Source organism: Gekko japonicus, unplaced genomic scaffold (genome assembly GCF_001447785.1).
Source record: "Gekko japonicus isolate JY-2015 unplaced genomic scaffold, Gekko_japonicus_V1.1 scaffold550, whole genome shotgun sequence".
Lineage (NCBI taxonomy): Eukaryota > Metazoa > Chordata > Lepidosauria > Squamata > Gekkonidae > Gekko > Gekko japonicus.
In genome coordinates this window covers 897,429-917,934 of record NW_015167070.1, presented here as the reverse complement: position 1 = coordinate 917,934, position 20,506 = coordinate 897,429, and the positions used below count along the sequence as shown (strand labels likewise).

General features: G+C 45.2%; 1 protein-coding gene across 1 annotated transcript in view; it reads right to left on the bottom strand.

The window, feature by feature from the left end:
- Positions 1-20,506, bottom strand: part of CPED1 (cadherin-like and PC-esterase domain containing 1) — a 162,581-nt gene that overhangs the window by 82,163 nt on the left and 59,912 nt on the right. The window contains exon 4 of the mRNA XM_015412691.1: positions 17,737-17,812. Coding sequence (XP_015268177.1) covers positions 17,737-17,812 — 76 coding nt within the window. The remainder of the gene's footprint in view (positions 1-17,736; positions 17,813-20,506) is intronic.

Below are 20,506 nucleotides of genomic sequence, written 5' to 3'. Positions count from 1 at the left end.
CCTCGTGCCAGAGGCACGCTGAGCTGAGGTGCTGGGTGGGCTGATACTGCCTGCCTGCAGTGGCGTTGAGGGACTTTCTGAAGGCACTCGCCGCCCTCCTTCCATGGCTCCTTGCAGCCCAAGACGAGAATGACTCCTCACTCATTCTCTGTCAGCTCTCCTCTCTCAAGATGAACAGAGAGACAGGAATTGCCCGCCTGCCGGCCTGCCTTATCTAGGTTCTGCTCTGGGCATTGGCTGAGAAAAACAGAGCAATTGGTGTCACTAAAACAAACATAAACAAAAAGTGCTAAAGCTGCCTGAAATCTCTCTCAGTTACAGTTACTTTCTCCTGCCATTTCTGCAAGAAGGTCAAGGTGGCATTCGTATGTCTTCTGCTCTCCATTTTATCCTTACAAAAACCCTGTGAAGCAGGTGAGGATTTAAGGGAACGAATTGGGATCTAAATGTGAGTCTCCACAATCCTAGCCCAACATTCTAATCACTATACAACACTGGCTCTCAAGCTTTATGCACTCATATGTACAATTGTGACTTAGTGCCGTGTAGTTGTTATCTGGGATCTGGAAGAGTGAGGTTCAAATTCCCACTAAGCCATGGAAGTTTGCTGGGTAACTCAGCTTAACCTATCTCATAGGTTTGTTATGAGGATAAAATGGAGGAGCAGAGAACAATGTTAAGTGCAGCTTTAGGTACCCATTGGGGAGAAAGGTGGGGTATAAATGAAGTAAGTAAAAATAAATTGTATTTTTAATTTATTTCATTTCTATTTATGTATTTATTATTTGTATTTATACCCCACCTTGCCTGACAAGCAGGCTCAAGGCGGCTAACAAGATTAAATAACATAACAAAGAATTAAAACAATTAATAAACACAATATCAGTTAAAAACAGTGACCAACAGCAATTACAAACCAACTATGGCGGTAATCCAATCAAATCCCGAGATAGGGGTAGTAACCGGGGGGGCTCTAGCCAGGAGATGGTCTAAATTCAGCCAGAAGATGTTCCAGAGCACACCCCTTAGTGGCGGCCCCTAATTGAACGCCTGGCGGAAGAGCTTCATTTTACAGGCCCTACAGAACTGTGAGAGGTCCCACAGGGCGAGGGGGCGCATGTAGATGTTAAACAACATCGGGGACAGCACCCCCCCCTTGCGGCACTCCACATACCAGTGGATGCCTCTGGGACATCTGCTCCCCTAGCGCCACCCTCTGTCCCCGACCCTGGAGAAAAGAGGCAAGCCACTGTAAGGCAAGCCCTTGGATTCCAGCATCGGCAAGGTGATAAATCAGTAACTGGTGGTCAACGGTGTCAAACACCGCCGACAGATCCAACAACACGAGTACAGCCGTACCGCCTCGATCCAGATGCCTTCGGAGGTCGTCTGTGAGAGCAATCAATGCCATCTCAGTCCCGCAACCTGGCCGAAAGCCAGAGTGGAATGGGTCTAGCATGGAAGTGTCATCCATAAAGCCCTGCAGCCATGCGGTTTCCCTTCAGGAAGCTAAGCAACTTCCTCTGATAACAGGTTGCATGCTGAGGTGCTTGCTGCTTGCAAACAATTGTAATATATATGATAAAATGTATCTTTATCCCCATTTGGCATTTCTTATTATCTGCCATCAAAATGGCTGAAGAATATCATCTGAATTAGTGAGGCGTTTGACTCCCTGAAGAGAGCAAACAATTTAAAAAGCCCTCAGCATATCTGAAGGACCAGACTACACATTACACAAGAGATCTCTGACAAGATCTGACAGGAGATCTCCTAACTAGTTTTTTTTTAACTGAAATACAGCTGGGGGGGGGCATTCCAGGTTTTCCAGAATGTTTTTGCGGGCTCTTTTGTATGTTCTCAAACAGTCGCGGGGGGGGGGGATGAAAGAAATTACAAGTCCTTATAGCTGCATTTCAGTGAGGAACCTGAAACTGAAGAAGTGTTCATGTCTTCCATGTAATATAGGCTTGCCAGCTCCAGGTTTGGAAATTCCTGGATATTTGGGCATGGAGCCTTGGGAAAGGTGGGGTTTAGGGAGGGGAGGGACCTCATCAAGGTATAATTTCATAGAGTCCACCCTCCAAAGCAGCCATTTTCTGCAGGGGAACTGATCTTTGTCATGTGAAGATCACTTGTAATTCTGGGAGATCTCCACTCCCCCCTGGAGACGAACAACCCTATCAGGGCTCTTTTTGTAGAAAAAGCCCAGCAGGAACTCATTAGCATAATAGGCCACACCCAACAGCAGGAACTCATTAGCATATTGGGCCACATCCCTGACAGCACAGCTCATTAGCATATTAGGCCGCACCCCCATGTTACCAGAAGTGTGGTCATCCAGCCACACCCACCTTTTGCTTGTTATTCTGTTTACCTTGTTTGTTGTCAAAACCCAGGGCTTTTGTTGTAGCAGGAACTCCTTTGCATGTTAGGCCACACACCCCTAATGTTGCCAATCCTAATGAGTTCCTGCTGTTGGGTGTGGCCTATTATGCTAATGAGTTCCTGCTGGGCGTGGCCAACTTGGGAGCCAGCCGGAACTCCGTTCCTGTGCGTTCCTGCCCCAAAATAGCCCTGACCCTAGTTGTGCAGTTTGGCTGTGAACCTTCTCTTTAAAAGCATGCTTAAATGTTCAGCTTTTGGCTTCTCCCTGTCACCACACCAACTTGCATATCCAAATTTCAACATTTTTTCAAATTCCTAATTACCCTATTCCTACCAGTATTTAATGTGGAAAGTCCACATCCCCAGTAGGACAAACCTGGATGCTACATAGGAAAATGCCAGATGGATAGCTGTGTTAGTTCGTAGCAGAAAAATAAAACAGGTGTCCAGCAGTACCTTGAAGAGTAATAGAATTTATACCAGCAAAGCTTGTGTGAGTTAGAGATTACTTCTTCTTATGTATAGGGGCGTAATACACTCCTATGTGTCTGATGGAATGCGATCTGGTTAGGTCTGGTGTACTTCTGCAATTAGAACTAATCTCCAGATGACAGAGATAAATTCCCCTGCAGAAAATGGCAGCTTCAGAGAGTAAACTCTATGGTATATCATAGATTCTAGGTAAAATCCCTCTCCATATTCCTTCCTCCACAGGTACCACCCCCAAATCTCCAGGAAGTTCTCAGGCTGGAGTTGGCAAACCCTACTCACAGAAACTGATTCTGGAATAAATTCTGTCAGTCTCTAAGGTGCCACTGGACTCCTTGTTTACAAATGGAGACATAATCACTAAGAATTCCCACGTCCTGCACAGAAGAGTTCACAAGAATAGAAAGCACATTTTCAGCATCTCAGATACTGGAATTAAATAGCCATGTTAACAGGTTTAATCACTGAAACAAAAATTCTTTGACCTGTGTTAGCAACAACATTAACCATCTTCCCAAGTGCAAGACCAAAAATATTCTTCTGCTACAGACAATGAATATTTCACTCTTTTTATATTGGCACAGCAGTAGCATGTGTTATAGTATTCAGATATTTGAGACACCTGTCCAACCCACTAATGTGTGTAGAAGAGTGCTGCAGCATGATTCATCACCCTTAACCCATTGCAAACATTAACCACAGTATAAGTCAGAATGATCATGAACATATTAAGTGCTCTTTGACTGTTAGATTCTTCTCCTTTTATCCCTTACACTTTTAAACCACCTTATTTCATAAACTCTGAGGGAATTTACAACTTATCCATCACAACTTATCCATCACAAAGAATTACAATGCTCTTTTACATTCGGTGACATGTTGTTGTTGTTCAGTCACACAGTCGAGTCTGACTCTTCATGACCCCATGGACCACATCACACCAGGTCCTCCTGTTTTCCATCGTGCTCCGGAGTTTGCTTAATTTCATGTTTGTTGCCTCGATAACACTGTCTAACCATTTCATCCTTTGCCGTTCCCGTCTTCTTTGACCTTCAATCTTTCCTAGCATCAGGGTCTTCTCCAGTAAGTGCTCCCTTCTCATTTGGTGGCCAAAGTATTTGAACTTCATCTTCAGTATCTGGCGTTCCAGGGAACAGTCAGGGTTGATTTCTTTGAGGATTGACCGATTTGTTCTTCTTGCAGTCCAGGGGACTCTCAAGAGTCTTCTCCAGCACCATAATTCGAAAGAATCTATTCTTCGGCGCTCGGCCTTCCTTACAGTTCAACTCTCGCAGACATACAGTACTACTGGGAATACCGTTGCTTTGACCATACGGACTTTTGTTGGCAGGGTGATGTCTCTACTTTTTATTATGCTGTCTAGGTTTGCCTTCGTTTTCCTCCCAAGGAGCAGGCGTCTTTTAATTTCATGGCTGCAATCACCATCTGCAGTGAAACTTGGATCCCAGGAACGTGAAGTCTGTCACTGCTTCCACGACTTCTCCTTCTATTTGCCAAGGAGTGATGGGGCTGGATGCCATGATCTTAGTTTTTTTTTTTATGTTGAGTTTTCCTGGTACTCTCTTGCTTTCTCCATAATCCAGCAAATGTGGGCAATTTGATCTCTAGTTCCTCTACCTCTTTGAAACCCAGCTTGTACTTCTGGCAGTTCTCTATCCATGTACTGCTAAAGCCTGGCTTGTAGGATATTGAGCATGACCTTGCTAGCATGTGAAATGAGTGCAGTTGTGAGATAGTTTGAACATTCCTTGGCATTACCCTTCTTTGGGATTGGAAGGTAAACTGATCTTTTCCAAATCTGTGGCCACTGTTGTGTTTTCCAAATTCGCTGTCATATTGAGTGCAGTTCTTTAACAGCATCATCTTTTAAGACTTTGAATAGCTCAGCTGGGATACCATCACCTCCGCTAGCTTTGTTGTTAGTAATACTTTCTAAGGCCCATTTGACTTCGGATTACAGGATGTCTGGTTCAAGATCAGTGATTACACCGTTGTGGTTGTCAAGGACATTGAGGTCCTTCTTGTATAGTTCTTCTGTGTATTCTTGCCATCTTTTCCTAATCTCTTCTGCTTCTGTTAGGTCCCTACCATTTTTGCCCTTTATCATGGACAGCTTTCCTTTTTACCTTTGCTTTTTGCTTTATTACACCGTTGTGGTTGTCAAGGACATTGAGGTCCTTCTTGTATAGTTCTTCTGTGTATTCTTGCCATCTTTTCCTAATCTCTTCTGCTTCTGTTAGGTCCCTACCATTTTTGCCCTTTATCATGGACAGCTTTCCTTTTTACCTTTGCTTTTTGCTTTCCTTCTTTCCTCACTATTTGTAAAGCCTCATCAGACAGCCACTTTGCTTTCTTCCATTTCTTTTTCTTTGGGATAGTGGTGATTGCTGCCTCCTGTACAATGTCACGAACCTCTGTCCATAGTTCTTCAGGCACTCTATATATCAAATCTAGTCCCTTAAACCTATTCTTCACCTCTACTGTATATTCATCAGGGATCTGATCTAGGTCAAATCTGAATGGCCTAGTGGTTTTCCCAACTTTCTTCAGTTTAAGTCTGAATTTTGCAACGAGTAGCTCATGATCTGAGCCACAGTCAGCTCCAGGTCTTCTTTTTACTGACTGGATAGAGCTTCTCCATCTTTGACTGCAAATTATATAATCCAGAGGTCATTTCGGGGGGGATCGCGGGGGAACGCAGTTCCCTCGGGTGAGGTATGGGGGCGGGGCACATGATGAAGCCCTGCCCCCTGCTTCCGGCCGCCCCGCTTCCGGCCCTCATTCAGCCAGGAGGAGGCAGGAGAAGAGGTAGGGTAAGTTGCTTCCTCCCTACCTCTCCCCACCCCTGCCTGCCTGGGGCCAGGGAGGGCCTTCGCAGGGCTTCCTTGCACTCCTGCCAGCCTTGCAGGTCCACCGCCGGGCCCCTTGATGTCAAGGGGTGTGGCATATGCTAATGAGTTATGCTAATGAGTTCCCATAGCTCTTTTTCTACGAAACAACCCCTGATATAATAAATCTGATTTCGGTGTTGCCCCTCTTAGGTTGTTGGAAGAGGGTGTTCGCTATGACCAGCATGTTCTCTTGACAAAACTCTGTTAGCTTTTGCCCTGCTTCATTTTGTCCTCCAAGGCCAAACTTGTCTGTTATTCCAGTTTGACTTCCTACTTTAGTATTCCGGTCCCCCATGATGAGGAGGACATCTTCTTTTGGTGTTAGTTCTAGGAGGTGTTGTAAGTCTTAATAGAACCGGTCCACTTCAGCCTCTTCTGCATCAGTGGTTGGGGCATAGACTTGAATTACTGTGATGTTGAATGGTTTGCCTTGGATTCGGACTGAGAACATTCTGTCATTTTTGAGATTGTATCCCATTACTGCCTTTCGCACTTTCTTGTTGACTATAAAGGCCACAAAATTTTTTCTAAGGGATTCTTGGCCACAATAGTGATCTTCTGAGTTAAATTCGCCCATTCCTGTCCACTTTAGTTCACTGATTCCCAAGATGTCGTTCAGTCTTGGCATCTCATTTTTGACCACGTCAAGCTTACCTTGATTCATAGATCTTACATTCCAGGTTCCTATGCAGTAGTGTTTTTTGCAGCATTGGACTTTCATTTCACCATCATCCACAGCTGAGCATCCTTTCGGCTTTGGCCTAGTTGTTTCACTCTTTCTGGGGTTACTTGTACTTGCCCTCTGCTTTTCCCCAGTAGCATATTGGACACCTTCCAACCTGAGGGGCTCATCTTCTGGCATCATGTCTTGTAGCCTTTTGTTACTGTCCATGGGGTTTTCTTGGCAAAGATACTTGAGTGGGTTGCTGTTTTCTTCTCCAGTGGATCACACTTGGTCTGAGTTCTCTGCTGTGGCCTGTCTGTCCTGGGTGGCCCTCAACGGCATAGCCCACAACCTCATCGAACCACGCAAGCCCCCTCACCACGTCAAGGCAGTGATTGGTGACATGAGATAGCTCTAATTTGTCTGTGTTCACTCATTTTCCTCTCTACCAAATTAGATCAGTGTGCTGTGCAGTAATTATGAACAACTGACTATGCCTACAAACCACTGTGCACTTAACATGGCAGTCATGAGCTAAATCCTGAAAGGTTTGTTAGGCGTTTGTCTGGACCTTATAAAATTAAACTTCTAGGATGTCAGAAACTGTTCCTTCGTGATATCATAGAATCATAAAATGAATTCATTTTAATATGCTTGACCAGGGATGAGGGAATTATTATACTATGTGCAGGATATATATGTGTGTGTGTGTATGTATGTATGTATGTATGTATGTATGTATGTATGTATCTATGTATGTATGTATGTATGTATAACAATGTATTTGAATCAACAAAGATATAAAAAAGCGTGGTGCTGTTTTTCAAAAAATGGAAGAGAATGGGAAGAATGGGATGGCTGAATAAGAGAAATGCATCAAAGGAAATTTATTTTTTCCATCCAAAATGACCAGGACATCTAACAAGCTTACCATAACAGTCAAATTGCCTACTGAATAAGCCAACTGTTCTAAACCACAGTTCTATCATTTTCCATGGTTTTCAAAGTGGTTAGGATATAATAAAACCAGAAAAACCTTCAATTAAGAAGGAAATTCCAAACCACTCAGAAACAATAATAGGGCACAAGCTTCTGGGAAGGCAAAGACTATTTGGCCAGTAATCTTTGTATTTCCAGAAGCTTCTGTGCTATCATTGTTTCTGAGGGATTTGTAGTTTCCTTCTTAACTGGAGAGTGTTTTTTTTCTGGCTTGATCCTATGATCAAATTGAAATAATTATTTTAAAACAATAGAGTCTCCCTCTTCCATTTTGCATCTGAATATAAATCTGAAGATAACTCTACAATCATAAGTAGAATTACACCCTTCTAAATCAGATTCCAACTGACTTAGAAGGGCATAACTCTATTTAGGGTTGTACTCAGTAAACTAGTTTGGTGGGCTACAAGGCATGCCAAGCAAACGGTGGCCTTTCAGCAGTGTAGAAATGCACACATAATAGTGCTCATATAGGTGGATGTGTATGTTCAGATTAAGGGACTAGATTCAAATGCCTCCTAAATTCATAGGCTGTGGAGCTCACTATGTGCTCTTGGGTGAGTTATTTTTGGTGAAGTCTATCCAGTCCTTTATCAGCTACATGCACGGGGTGGTAGTGTTAGGACAGTGCCTGTTGTCTCCACCCCTAACTTTGCACAGACTGCATGCTTCATTATACCAAAGGGAAACTCTACTTCATAGAATTTCTCCCTCTTCCAGCAGAACCCACCCCTCAAGCCTCTACTACAGAGATCTAAGGTGGACAGTTTCAACATGGACCATTTTTAAAGTTTGGAAACGATCACACTCGGTGAAGGAAAATACAGTGGTACACAATTGCCGCCTGTGGTGCAGCCGTAACATTCAAAGAGTATGGACTGACATCTCCCTGGGAGGCCATTGATAGCATGTGAAAAGACCCCGATCAGCCAGTTCAGGTCTGTAGATGGCTGGTTGAGAAGAACTATGGAGTTGGCTATTTAACAATTTATGAATGAAAAGGCTTCCTCACTCTGCTTATTTACCAACTTCATTTTATGTGGCAGATAAAAAAAAACATGTGTGTGTCCTTGAGTAACCTTCAGTCTCTGTTTTCAATGGCATCTCCTAGCATTTAGTGAAAAGCCAGATGTATTGTATTTGTTCCCCAAAAATAAAGATTGAGTGTTTATATGTGTGTGTATTATTATAGCAGGCCAAAGCCAACAAACAACTTATTTAAAAAAGATGACTTGAATAATGCAAAAAAAAAAAAGACTGCCAACATATGTTGACGTGCCATGTACGAAATGCAGATAAAATAAATGGAGAGTCTGCAAATAAATGCAAAATAAATGTCTGTTCCTAATGATGCATATAGAAGTTCCAGTTATTTCAATGGAATTTATCTTCTAAATGTGTTTAAAATTGCAGTCAATCTACAGAGTCTTCGTTTATTGTACAGCAAAAATCTAAAATGTCTTTACTCTTATTATCCTTATTACACTGACTTGGATAGCCCAGGCTAGCCTGATCTCAGAAGCTAAATAGGGTGAGTAATCGGAAGTACCAAGGAAGTACCAGGGAACAGCCCTACAGCCAAAAATTTAGGGTTGGTGGGACATGGAGTGAGGGAGGGGGAGAGGGGCAGCAGCTGTTGTGGGGCATACCTCACATTTAAGAGGTGGAGCCCTTAAATGCTCCACCATAGCTATGTGCCTGCCAGGGAAGTCAAGGGTTGCTACACAGAGGCAGGCAGTGTCAAACCACCTCTGAATGTCTCTTGCCTTGAAAACCTTACGGGTTTGCCATAAGTCAGTTGCAGCCGACAAAATAAAACAATACTCTATCCTTATCTCCATTACAAGATCTATACCCCAAGATTGTGATGAGTTATAAAATACTCCCTTATGTTGTCTGATGGGAGCCATTACATATTCCAACTCCCTGAGGATCCCGTGAACTACCAGTGTGGGCTCAGAGTTCACCAAGCCCACAGAGGAGTGGCAGCTTTCACAAAGCCCCTAGCCAGTGTGGCCACTTGCCAGATGCATGAAAATCCTTGTCTTGTAAAGGAACAAAGAGCATATGTATGAAAGTCAGATTTCTTTCATTCTTATTCACACAAAAGAACAAACATCCTCCTAGCCAGGGGTCTTTTGGGGCCGGAGCGCAAATGGTGGCGCGGCAAGCCCTGCCCCCCAGCTCCCCATGCTGAAGCGCTGGGACCAGGGGGAGGCCCAAAAAGCCCCGCCGCCAGGTCCCCTGGGCCCACACTGAAGTGCTGGGGCTGGGTAGGAGGCCCGAAGAGCCCCGCCGCTAAGGCCCCCGGGCCTGCCCCAAAGCGCTGGGGCTGGGAGAAGCTCAAAGAGCCCCACAGCCAGGTTTCCTGTGCAGGGCCAGTGGGGCAAGGCAGAGAGGGGGAGTTCACAGTCCAGTCCAAGAGTCAAGCCAGAGAGAGAGCAAAACAATCAGAACAAAAGTCTCAATACATAAAGCCAGGCCGTAGTCAGAGCGTTACCGAGAGTCAGAGTCCAGATAGGCAAGCGTCGAAGTCAGGGTGCAGAGCCGAAGATCAAGAGCCAGGGGGTTGTCAAAACGCGGACTGGAGTCAGAAACCAGGAAGTCAGTCAGGAGCCGGATATCAGGAACAGAGTCAGAGGTGAAGAGCTTCTGGTACGAAGGACGAGTTTGCCAGCATGATTTGCCAGCAGTCAGCGACCTATTCAAATACCTCGCTGGGTTGTAAACTCATTAGTGCCTCATTAGCACTGCCTCGCGAAGTCCTTGATCCTGCAAGAACTCCGGGCTTATTGATCCGCAACCGCACAAGCGTGCCTCTTTGCATCTGGTTGCCAAGTCCCGGCGTCTCCGATCCCTCAGCCGGTTGACAGGTGGCAGAGAATCAGGTGGCACGCTGCTGGGGCCAGGCACTGCCTCATCGGTTTCAGGTGCAGGCTGTTCTGGAGGTTGGTGCTCATCCTTTCTGGCACTTAGGTTTGACAAAGACTCCCGTGCCTCCGATGGTGTTAAAGGCACGGAGTCCTCAGTTTCAGAGCTCCCAGGCGTCGGGTCGGGAGCAGGCATGACAGGGGTCCCCTGGGCCTGTGCCGAAGCGCTGGGGCCGGGGGAAGCCTGGAGAGCCCTGCAACCGGGTCCTCTGGGCCTGCACAGAAGTGCTGGGGCTGGGGGCAGGCTGAAAAGCTTCACCGCCAGGTTTCCCGGGCCCGTGCCAGAGCGCTGTGGCCGGGGGAAGTCCAAAGAGCCCCGCAGCCGGGTCTCCTGGGCCCGCACTGAAGCACTAGGGCTGGGGGAAGGCACGGAGAGCCCTGCAGGTGGGTCCCCCGGGCCCGCGCCAAACTGCTGGGCCTGGAGGAAGTCTGGAGAGCCCCACAGCTAGGTCCCCTGGGTCTGCGCAGAAGCACTGGGGCCAGGGTAGGCACGGGAAGCCCAGCAGCCGAGTCCCCAGGGCCCACGCCCCCCAACCTTTAGTTTTATCGCCATCTAATGAATGTTTTATATGGATTGTTTGTGTTTTAACTGATGCTTTGTATTTATGTTTTATTGTGTATGAATACTGCTTGTCAGTTTTGGAAGCCGCCCTGAGCCCTGGAATAAATAAATATACATATATTTAAGATTGCTAACAGCAGAGGTTCCACCTTTCTAAACCCATTGACTACAACCCTGTTTAAGATTTTATTTATTTATTTAAAACTGCTGTATGCCACTTCACAAGATAAAGCATAAAAACACAAAATCACTGTAGTGTAACTCTCCTACAAGACAAAGCATATGTGCATGTATATTCCCTCTTAGAAATAGTTTCTTAAAAATAGGTCCTTGGATTCAGGCCTAGTGTAGAGAGAGGATGTGAATAGTAAAGACAGCTGTTGATGACTCAACCCCTTGAAGGAATACAGCTGAAGAAGACACATCTCAGAGATGATAGTTCTGGCCCACCATCTGCTACTGTACAAATGTAACTAGGACCCAACAGATAATGCAAGAAGACAAGGGAACTGCCCCCACTTTCTTCGTGAAACCCAGAATTCCAATCTGTCACGTTGGACATATTCTGAAACAAAGTACGATGGGGGGAGGGGCGAGAAGCAGCCTCTCATAAATAGCTCTTCTTATAAGAAAGTGAAGCCAGATATGTAGCCAGGGCCGGTGCCAGGTTTTTTTGCACACTAGGTGAGGTAGGGCTGTCAAGTCCCCCCGGGGGGCGGAAAACCCCCCGCCCCAGAGGCCCGTTCCCCGATGCCAGGGAATCGAGCCCCGGGGGGAACCCCGCCCCAGCGTGCACGTCACAGGGAAGTGATGTTATGACACCGGGCACACTGGGGGCGGGGCCACGGCCCCAGCGTGCCCAGCGTCATGACGTCACTTCCCTGTGACGTTCATGCGGGGTGCGCGCACCGGGATCCACACGGGAGTCCCCCACTGACAAGGTAAGTGCCACTTGGCAACCCTAAGGTGAGGCTACCTTCTGCCCCCCCCCCCAATGCGTCCACTGGGCTGTGCAGATTTTTGAAAAATGTTGATTCGGCATCAGCTGCCACCACAGCACAAGGACTGTGTGACTGAAAGGCTATTTTGTCCTGTGACAGCTATTTTGTTGCTGCGCCAACCACGAAGTGTCAGAATTCCAGAGGTGCTAGCAGGCTCAAAAAGGTTGGGGGGCTCTTTCCATTAACCCACACCCATCATGGGGAATTTTGTCCAATTTCAGAGCAGAATTTTTTTGTAAGTCATTCTCAGATTTTTTTTAAAGAAGCAGATTTCCAGAATATTTCCTTTAAAATTTTCCTCTAGCCATTACAAGTCGCTAGTAAAACAGGAGCTAAACTGTTCTCAGCGGTGCAGAAGTAGAAGAGCCCTTCACTCAGAGTCTCAGGGCAGCTTCTAATCTTCTTTCCCTTCCCCTCCCCGCAACAGTCACCCTGTGAGGTAGGTGGGGTTGAGAGAGCCCTGAGAGAACTACCTTTGAGAGAACAACTCTGAGAGAACGTGTGACTGATGAGGAGGAGGTGCCGGGGCATAGCTGCCAGGGTGCAGGGAGACGAGGCACGTCCAGCCCCCCCCTGAGGGCAGCGTCACCCCCCAGGGCCTCTCCGCAGACCTGAGGGGTGGGTCCATGTGTGTGTGTGTGTGGCTCCCACCTGCCCCCACTGTGCAGCCACCGTGGTTGGGCTCTGCCTGGACGTGGGGAGCAGGGTGGGCCCTTGCTGGGTGTCCGTGGCTTTGATGTCCCCTTTTCCAGCCTGGCTGGAGGCAGACTTGGGGGGGGAAGCTAGTCTGGGCACCAAGTGGGCTCCGCCTGGGCACTGGCTGCAGCGAGGCGGACCCACACCCCACCCTCGGGGACCCCATCCAGCCGCTGAACAGGGCACTTCGCAGACCTTGGGAGGGGAAGGTGTGGTGGAGCCCACCCAGTTCCTCTCCTCCCGGGTGACTCTCCAGCGCAGCCTCGAGTCTCTCCACCGCAGGGGTCTCCTCCCGGGCCAGGCTGGTGGTCAGGAGCTCCCTTTCCAACCTCCCATCACCCAGGGATGGTCCGGCCTCCCAGGCGATGAGCGGAGCAGCCTGAGCCGAGCAGGGCATGAGGCAGGGGAGGGGCGGCAAGGCTGGCCAGTGCAGCGCCCTCCGACTGAGGAGGAGGAGGAGCAGCAGCACAGGGCGACGAGTGGAGCAGCCTGAGCCAAGCAGGGCGCGAGGCAGGGGAGGGGCGGAAGGCAGGTCCATATCGGCAGGCCAGTGGCGCCCCCTGGAGCTGGCACCGTAAGGCAATTGCGTAACCTCGCCTCTATGGACACTCCGGCCCTGTATGTAGCCGTTCCCAAGAGATGCCTTCCTCAATCTTTTCTAGTGCTGACATCTATATTGGACGATAGTAACAACTCAGACCATCTTGGAAATTTAAAAGCACTTTATTTGTAATAGGATATTATTGATTGTGATCTGTGATTTTATTGGATTTTATTGTTTTTATGAATGGGTTTACCCCCTTGTAAGCCGCCCTGAGCCCGCTTGCGGGGAGGGCGGGGTAAAAATACTTAAAATAAATAAATAAATAAATAAATAGCCTTATCAAGATACCACATTTTAACTACTGAAGAGACCACAAGGACAATGAAGAGAAACACTGTGTCCATGGAAGCTTTCCAAACTCTGCAGACTTTGCCGCATGATGCAATGAAAAGCCAGACCCAGAGCCAGATTCCTGCAGGCCAGAAACTAAGGGAGTGTACAATGGCTATCTGCCAGTTGAGCATCAGGCTCACCACATGCATCCATCAGCTCAGAGAATGGAATGAAAATCAGTTTGCTCCTGGCAAAATGGTTGCTTCAGAATCACTCAAATATATAGAAAGATTATTTGGCTGACCATACAGAGAAATGTGCATCTTAGCTGTGGTTAGGTTTATAAACAGCAGATAAGTTGCCCAGCATTCTCAAGTATATAACCTAAGAGGAAAATAAATGAGAGAACCATCCAGAATACTCTTAATTTAAATGGGAGAATTAAGTATGTTTTTAATTCTTTCCCACTAAAATGAGTTTGTGCAACAATGCATTTAAGTGCAAAAAAAGGCTGGCTCGTGTCCTGAATCTGTTCATCTGATTAGAGAAACGTGAAATTTATTTCTCTCTTTCTTTTTCTTTTTCTAATCTTTCATTTCAGTGAGGAATTGTCTTTGTGGGAGAACAGCTGTCCCTTAACTCAGTGCTGACTGGTATCTTCAGCATAATAATCCAAGAGAGCTGTGAAGGAGTCCCAATTCTATAATTCCTCCAAGATAAGCCCCAAACCTCGTAACAGAAACTCAGAAGCCCTATGCTTACATGGAACATTTAATTAGAAAATTCTGCCAGGAAAAAAAAATCAAACTGGCCCAGCAGTCAACGAAGAGGATATCCTGATGAAGAGCCAAGAGAGTCAAACAATAGAAAAGTGCTTTATTTAGTTTTTTTAATCAGTCATTCTGTGTGACTGTGAAAGATATATCCTTGAGGCACGCCATGACCTTTTATTTAAGATTGAAATTAGAATCCAAGACTGCTTTCTCTGCATGGAAAGCAGAAAGCCCCAGATCATCTATATAATATTGTGCTCATTCTGAGCATTCCTGGGGCTTTCTCCAGGGGAAAAAAATAAATCAACTTTTTCTCTGGGTGATCTTCAAAACGGCTGCAGGGGAACATCTGTGAAGTCACTATGGGGAGGGGACTAAGCTAAACTCTGCTTTCACAATGGGGCTGAGCAGTTCACTGCCATAAACCATACCCCCCCCCAGATCTTTTCCCCATTTCCCTTATAATGTGTGCTTTAGCATTACAGTGTGCCTCGTTAAGGAAAGGAAAGGGGAAATGAGGAGGTTTAGAGGGGTTTGAGGGCAACAAGAGGTCTTAGTACTACCACTTTTGTGCAGGCATGATGGAAGGAAGGGAGGAGTGGGAGCTGGGGGAGTCGCTGAAAGTAAGTGGAGCAGGACTGGGGGGAATGTGGGCACCATTTTCACCAGTTCCTGCACTGCTTGATCCTAATGCCATTTAGAAGCAGTCCAAGGTAGGCATTGATTCTGTGACACCAGACCATTCAGTGTGCATGTGATTTCATTTACAAGACATAATGGACTGCTTACTCTCATATGAACCTACCCAATCTCTATGGTCATCTTCAGAAGCCTTGCTTTGGGTATCTTCACCAACTGAAGCCAGATGGGCAGCAACCCAAGAAAAGGCCCTCTCAGCCATGGTACCAAATTATGGAATTCCTTTCCCAGGGAGATCTGACTCCCTTCTATCATTGTCTTTCACCAGCAGATAAATGCTTTTTGTTTTGTCCGTTGTTCTCTCACTGATTCTCATTGACCCTGCTTCCCATTCATGTATCGATAGTTTTTATCATGTTATTTGTTTTATTTGTGTATATGTGTCTCTGTGTGTATTTCAACTGGTTTTTAATTGTTTTGTGTTTTGTTCACTGCCTTGGGGACCCTAAGTGGTTGGAAAGGCATGTTTTAAATAAATTTTTAAAATAATTAAGTATCAGTTGCCTTCTTTGTTTTTGATGTAATTTGACTTTACCCTAGATGTTTTTAAACACTGAACAATGCTCCCCTCCTACTCTTCAAGATATCCCTTAATTCTAAATTTGAGGGGACTAATCACCTTTTCAGTGCAATCTTAAACAGAATTATGCCCTTCTAAATTCATTGAAGTTAAACTCTGTTTAAGATTACACTGTTAATCTGTTAACAAATGAAGAAAGTGTAGGTATGACAATATCAATATGTACTGTTGAAGAAAGCTGTTATGCAGAGGTTCTACCTGGAAGAAAGATGGCTATTCTAGTATCTAGCTATGGCCCCGGTCACACGGGCAGGAAACTGCAGAGGAGAAGCGTGGCTGTTTGCCCTGGGGCAAACTACTGCACAGTTACGTGATCAGACCTCCTGTGGAGGTCCTGTGGAGGTTCCATGGCAAGGGAGAGGTGCCGATCACAGGACAAGCCAGCGCACAACGAAGAAGCGCGCGCTGCGGCAAACTGTTTTTTATTTTTGTGTACATGACAAATGCGCATGCTCCGTTGGGTGCGCATGCGCATCCACAGAGACTTGGACAAAAAACCCCCACCTTATTTGCAAGGGGACATGGGCGGGCGCCGGATGCCACCGGAAACGCGATCAGACGCCTGCCCTTGCCCCGCAGTTTCCGGAAACTAGTACTTCCAAGGTACTAGTTTTTTGCCATGCAGTTTCGGCTGGAAGCCTCGGTTGAGCCACGGGAGTGCTACGCTTCCCAGATGTGCTGGTGAGATCGCGCCCGGAAACTCCGGCTGTTTTCCGTCTCACTTGTGTGGCTTCTGTTACGTGTGACTGCAGCCCGATTACACATGATGATAGGAATCCATAATTAGATCCCCTACTCACAATTTAGCTGGAAAAGGCAACTGGAGACATGAGATGGGTCAAGATCATGACACTGAAGGGGAGGAACACTTCTGCTGTTCCTCTGATATATTTTTTTCTTCTTCCCAGGTTGTTTTATGCCCTCATGGGGACAGCAACAGGTACATATACTTGAGTAGTCCAGGTAGGGTTGCCAGCTCCAGGTTGGGAAGTACCTGGAGATTTTTGGGGTGGAGTCTGAGGAGGGCAGGCTTTCAGGAGAGGAGGGACTTCAGTGGGATATAATGCCATAGAGGCCACCTTCCAAAGCAGTCATTTTCTCCAGGTGAACTGATCTCTGTCGCCTGGGGATCAGTTGTAATAGTGGGAGATCTCCAGCAACACCTAGAGGTTGGCAACCCTAAGTCCAGGCTTATTAAAAACAAAACAAAAAAACACAACCCAGGGAATTCCCTACTATGTGACTCCAGTCAATATCATTTGCCCTGACTGCTTTTTGCAGCTAAATTACACATCGGGAGTGTAGGAAATATGTGTGTTGCAAGGTCTAAAATTCAGTCATTATAGGGTTAATGTGTGTTTACCTTGTGTGCTATTGTTTAGACTGACCTGGAAGGGAACCTGGCACAGAGCCAATGGGAAGGAAGCCTGGGAAAGTGAAGTGTATTTACTCACAATCATTGGTTAATGTATTCAGGTGATTTCCTTCTAGGGGTCAAGAAGAAGAAGAATCTCCATTGTTGTAGACTGTGTGGTCAAAGTGTAAAGATGTAGCCTTAGGTGTCTTTGTTGTTTTGTAGATTTCCTGTGAACCCTTCCCTTAGAAATAAAGACTTTTACATAGAAGAAAATGCCTCCTCTCCAGTGAAGCAAAGATCCACTGCAATCTCTGAATATTTAACTATTTTGCCAATTTTTCAAACAGGGAGATCTAACATAGTGTGTGGCTCCACAAAGTGTGCCGCTCATATTTAGAGGTGTTGTTGTTATTTCAGCTGTTTCTGGATTGACTCCAGCCTACTTTCTGGATTGACTCCAGCATACCTACTAAGCTATGCCTTAAATTAAATTCATTTATAAGAAACTGGCTAATTTCAAAAGAAAAGGTTTCAGAACCTCCTTTATAAGCAGCAGCTGTCTCATTTTGTCCAATTATTCCCCTTTCTGTCCTCTCCATACTAGTTTAATTGCACACTACAAAAGCACAATCAGGCCACGTTACGTTGGGCAGGAAAATGAACCATCACACTGTTTTCATTCGTTTACCACAACCAACGATCTATAAAACAGATTCACATTTCAGCATTTTTATTCAGTTGCATACCAGCATACAGAAGCCAAAGGTGAACACATGAAGCAATTTATTGAAGAAAATCAGAATGTTTACCTGGAAATGTTCTCACTATCTGGCATAGCCCTTCTTTTCTGCAAAGGAGATGTTCTATTTGGGGGAGAACATTTGCCTGAAAATAATGAGAAAAATTGTGATCATTTTCTTCCTTAAACTTACCATCAGTTTTTATTCAGTCTGTGCCAGGGAAGTATGCTAGTAAAACTGTGTGAAGTGCTAGCAACATTATCTGGTATAAAGACAGAGGAGTTGACTACTCACACAGGAAGGAAATAGTCTCAAGTCCTGTTCCATCATTATGTTTTTGGTGCTCTGACTTTGTGAACATTTTGATGTACACTATTGCCACATTGTATGACTATGGCAATGCATGTATTTTCCAACTTCAATATGTGCAATGAGAAAACCAGGATTGATGCAGCACACATTCACACATGCTAAAGGTTGAAAAAAGGTGCATTGCCCTATTACACAAAATGGAAACCACACATATCAGGATGGTTGTGGTAGATAGTCTCCCATTACGCAAAGTGGGAGTGTACCAAAATGACAGAAAAGGACTTTGGTTAGCCATGAACCAAATACATGGAAATTTAATATCACCCAATTTTTAAAGCCACATAAATATGGGTATCTCCAAGCCAGGTATGTAATTAAATACTAAGAACAAACTATCTAAAGCTTAGAAGGGAGGAAATGTGATAAAACTGACTGCAATTTTGAAATTAACAGCCCCCCGCCATTCACTCAAAAACACCTCCGATTGTCATTTGCTCTTCATGGATGTAGCTGTTGACTTGCCTAAGTCTATATAAGTCTAGGAAAGATGTTTGTAAAAGGGCATAAAGATTAAAATAAGTAAATCTTTAAGCCAAGTCTGTTCAGAGGAAGAAAAGATATGACTCCTACTTAACACCAAGAAATACTGGCCCCTTTTCCCCTTAAAATGCTGATTGTATGTTCTACACTTTGTTTTGCATTATTGCCAAGCATTCTTCAGTCAATGAGACGTTTGTGTCAATTTCTTTGGAATTTAATATTTTCCTGCAATGTGTGAAAGCTGAATTCCAGTTGTGGGTGGCTTGAATTACAGAGATTCACTTGAGGTAACAGCAAAGCAACTCACAGCAAAACAGTTGAAAGCCATCTAAGAAAGAAAGAAAGAAAGAAAGAAAGAAAGAAAGAAAGAAAGAAAGAAAGAAAGAAAGAAAGAAAGAAAGAAAGAAAGAAAGAAAGAAAGAAAGAAAGAAACTGTGGAATAACATTGTCTTTTCAGTGGGCATGTGACAGCTGTTAAATAGAACTAAGCACATCTTCAACTCTCCACAGAACTACTTTATAACAAGTCAGATATTGCTACATCTATACCAGTGTCCACCAGTTAAGATCTGCATTACAAGCCCTGGTCTTTGTGCCCTGCCTAGAGAGGTGAGGCAGGTGGCAACTAGAGACAGGGCTTTTTTTAGTAGTGGCACCTCATTTATGGAATGCCCTTCCCCTTAATGCTTGCCTGGTGCTTGTGCTGCTTTCTTGTAGGTGCCAGGCTTTTGATTAAGGGGTTGATCTTTAAACAATATTTTAGTCTGGAAACTGTTATTTTAAGCTGTCAGTGATCTATTATTATGATCTATGCTTTTATGCTGGTCCGGATATTTAAAGCTGGATTTTAGTTAATATGTTTTTTTTTCCTTAGTTTTTATTTTGGACAGGTTCCTGAAGAGGCAGAATAAAAATTTCCTAAACAAAAAAAAATAATAGTCTGACAAGAGGGGGCAACCCACGGGCCCTTTCAGAAGTCCAGAGAGAAATTATCACTTCAGCTCTTGAGACCCCTATTCAAAATAAAACATAAAAATGACAAGACACAATTCCCATAAGAATATGTTGTAAAACTTACCAAATGTCAAAAAATTAATATGACCGATTTCACACAAGAGTTGCACCACGGTCATGCCTCCCTTTGCCCTGCTACTATTGGTCAATTTCCCACTTGAAGCCGCACAGCCGCATTTTGGCCCGCGGTTTTCCCCGATTTCCCCCGCCGTTTCGTGATCCTATTTTTTGAGGATCACAAAACTGCAGGAAAAATCGGGCGAAGCCGCAGGTCAAAATGCGGCTTTGAGTGGGAAATTGACCAATAGAAGTCTATGTGTCTAAATGTGAGAGCTGTTGGAAAAATAGTCAAAAATACTTAAATACTCAGAGTTTCAGTGGATCTTGCTTCACTGGAGAAGAGATATTTCTTTGTGTTTTAAAATACTTTATTTCTAAGGGTAAAGGGTACACAGGGAAGCTACAAAAGTAACAAGAGCTAACAAAACATGGTTACATAGGCTTACCAAATGCCGGCGGGGGATCTGCAGCTCTTTAAAGGATCCCTGCCGCGGGGGACGGCGATACGCGGTGCCCCCGCCGTCACCAGGACCGCGGCAGGGATCCTGTAAAGAGCTGCAGATCCCCCGCCGGCATTTGGTAAGCCTATGGTTACAAGAGAAATTCACAATGGTGGAGAAACACCTTCTTCTTGACCCCTGGAAAGGAAGTCACCTGAAACCAGTGACCAATCATTGTTTGTAAACACACTCAGATTCTCAGGCTTTTTCCACATTGGCTGTCTGCCAGGTTTCCCTTCCAGGTCAGTCTAAACAATAGCATACAAGATAAACAAGTTAACCCTATAATGACTGGATTGTGAGACCTTGCAAACACATACATTTTTAACAAGAGCCTCTTTGAGCTTGAAGCACAGGCCAAATCACTCTTCTCCCACCCCCAACTGGCCCTGACCCTCCAGAGTCTCTGGCTC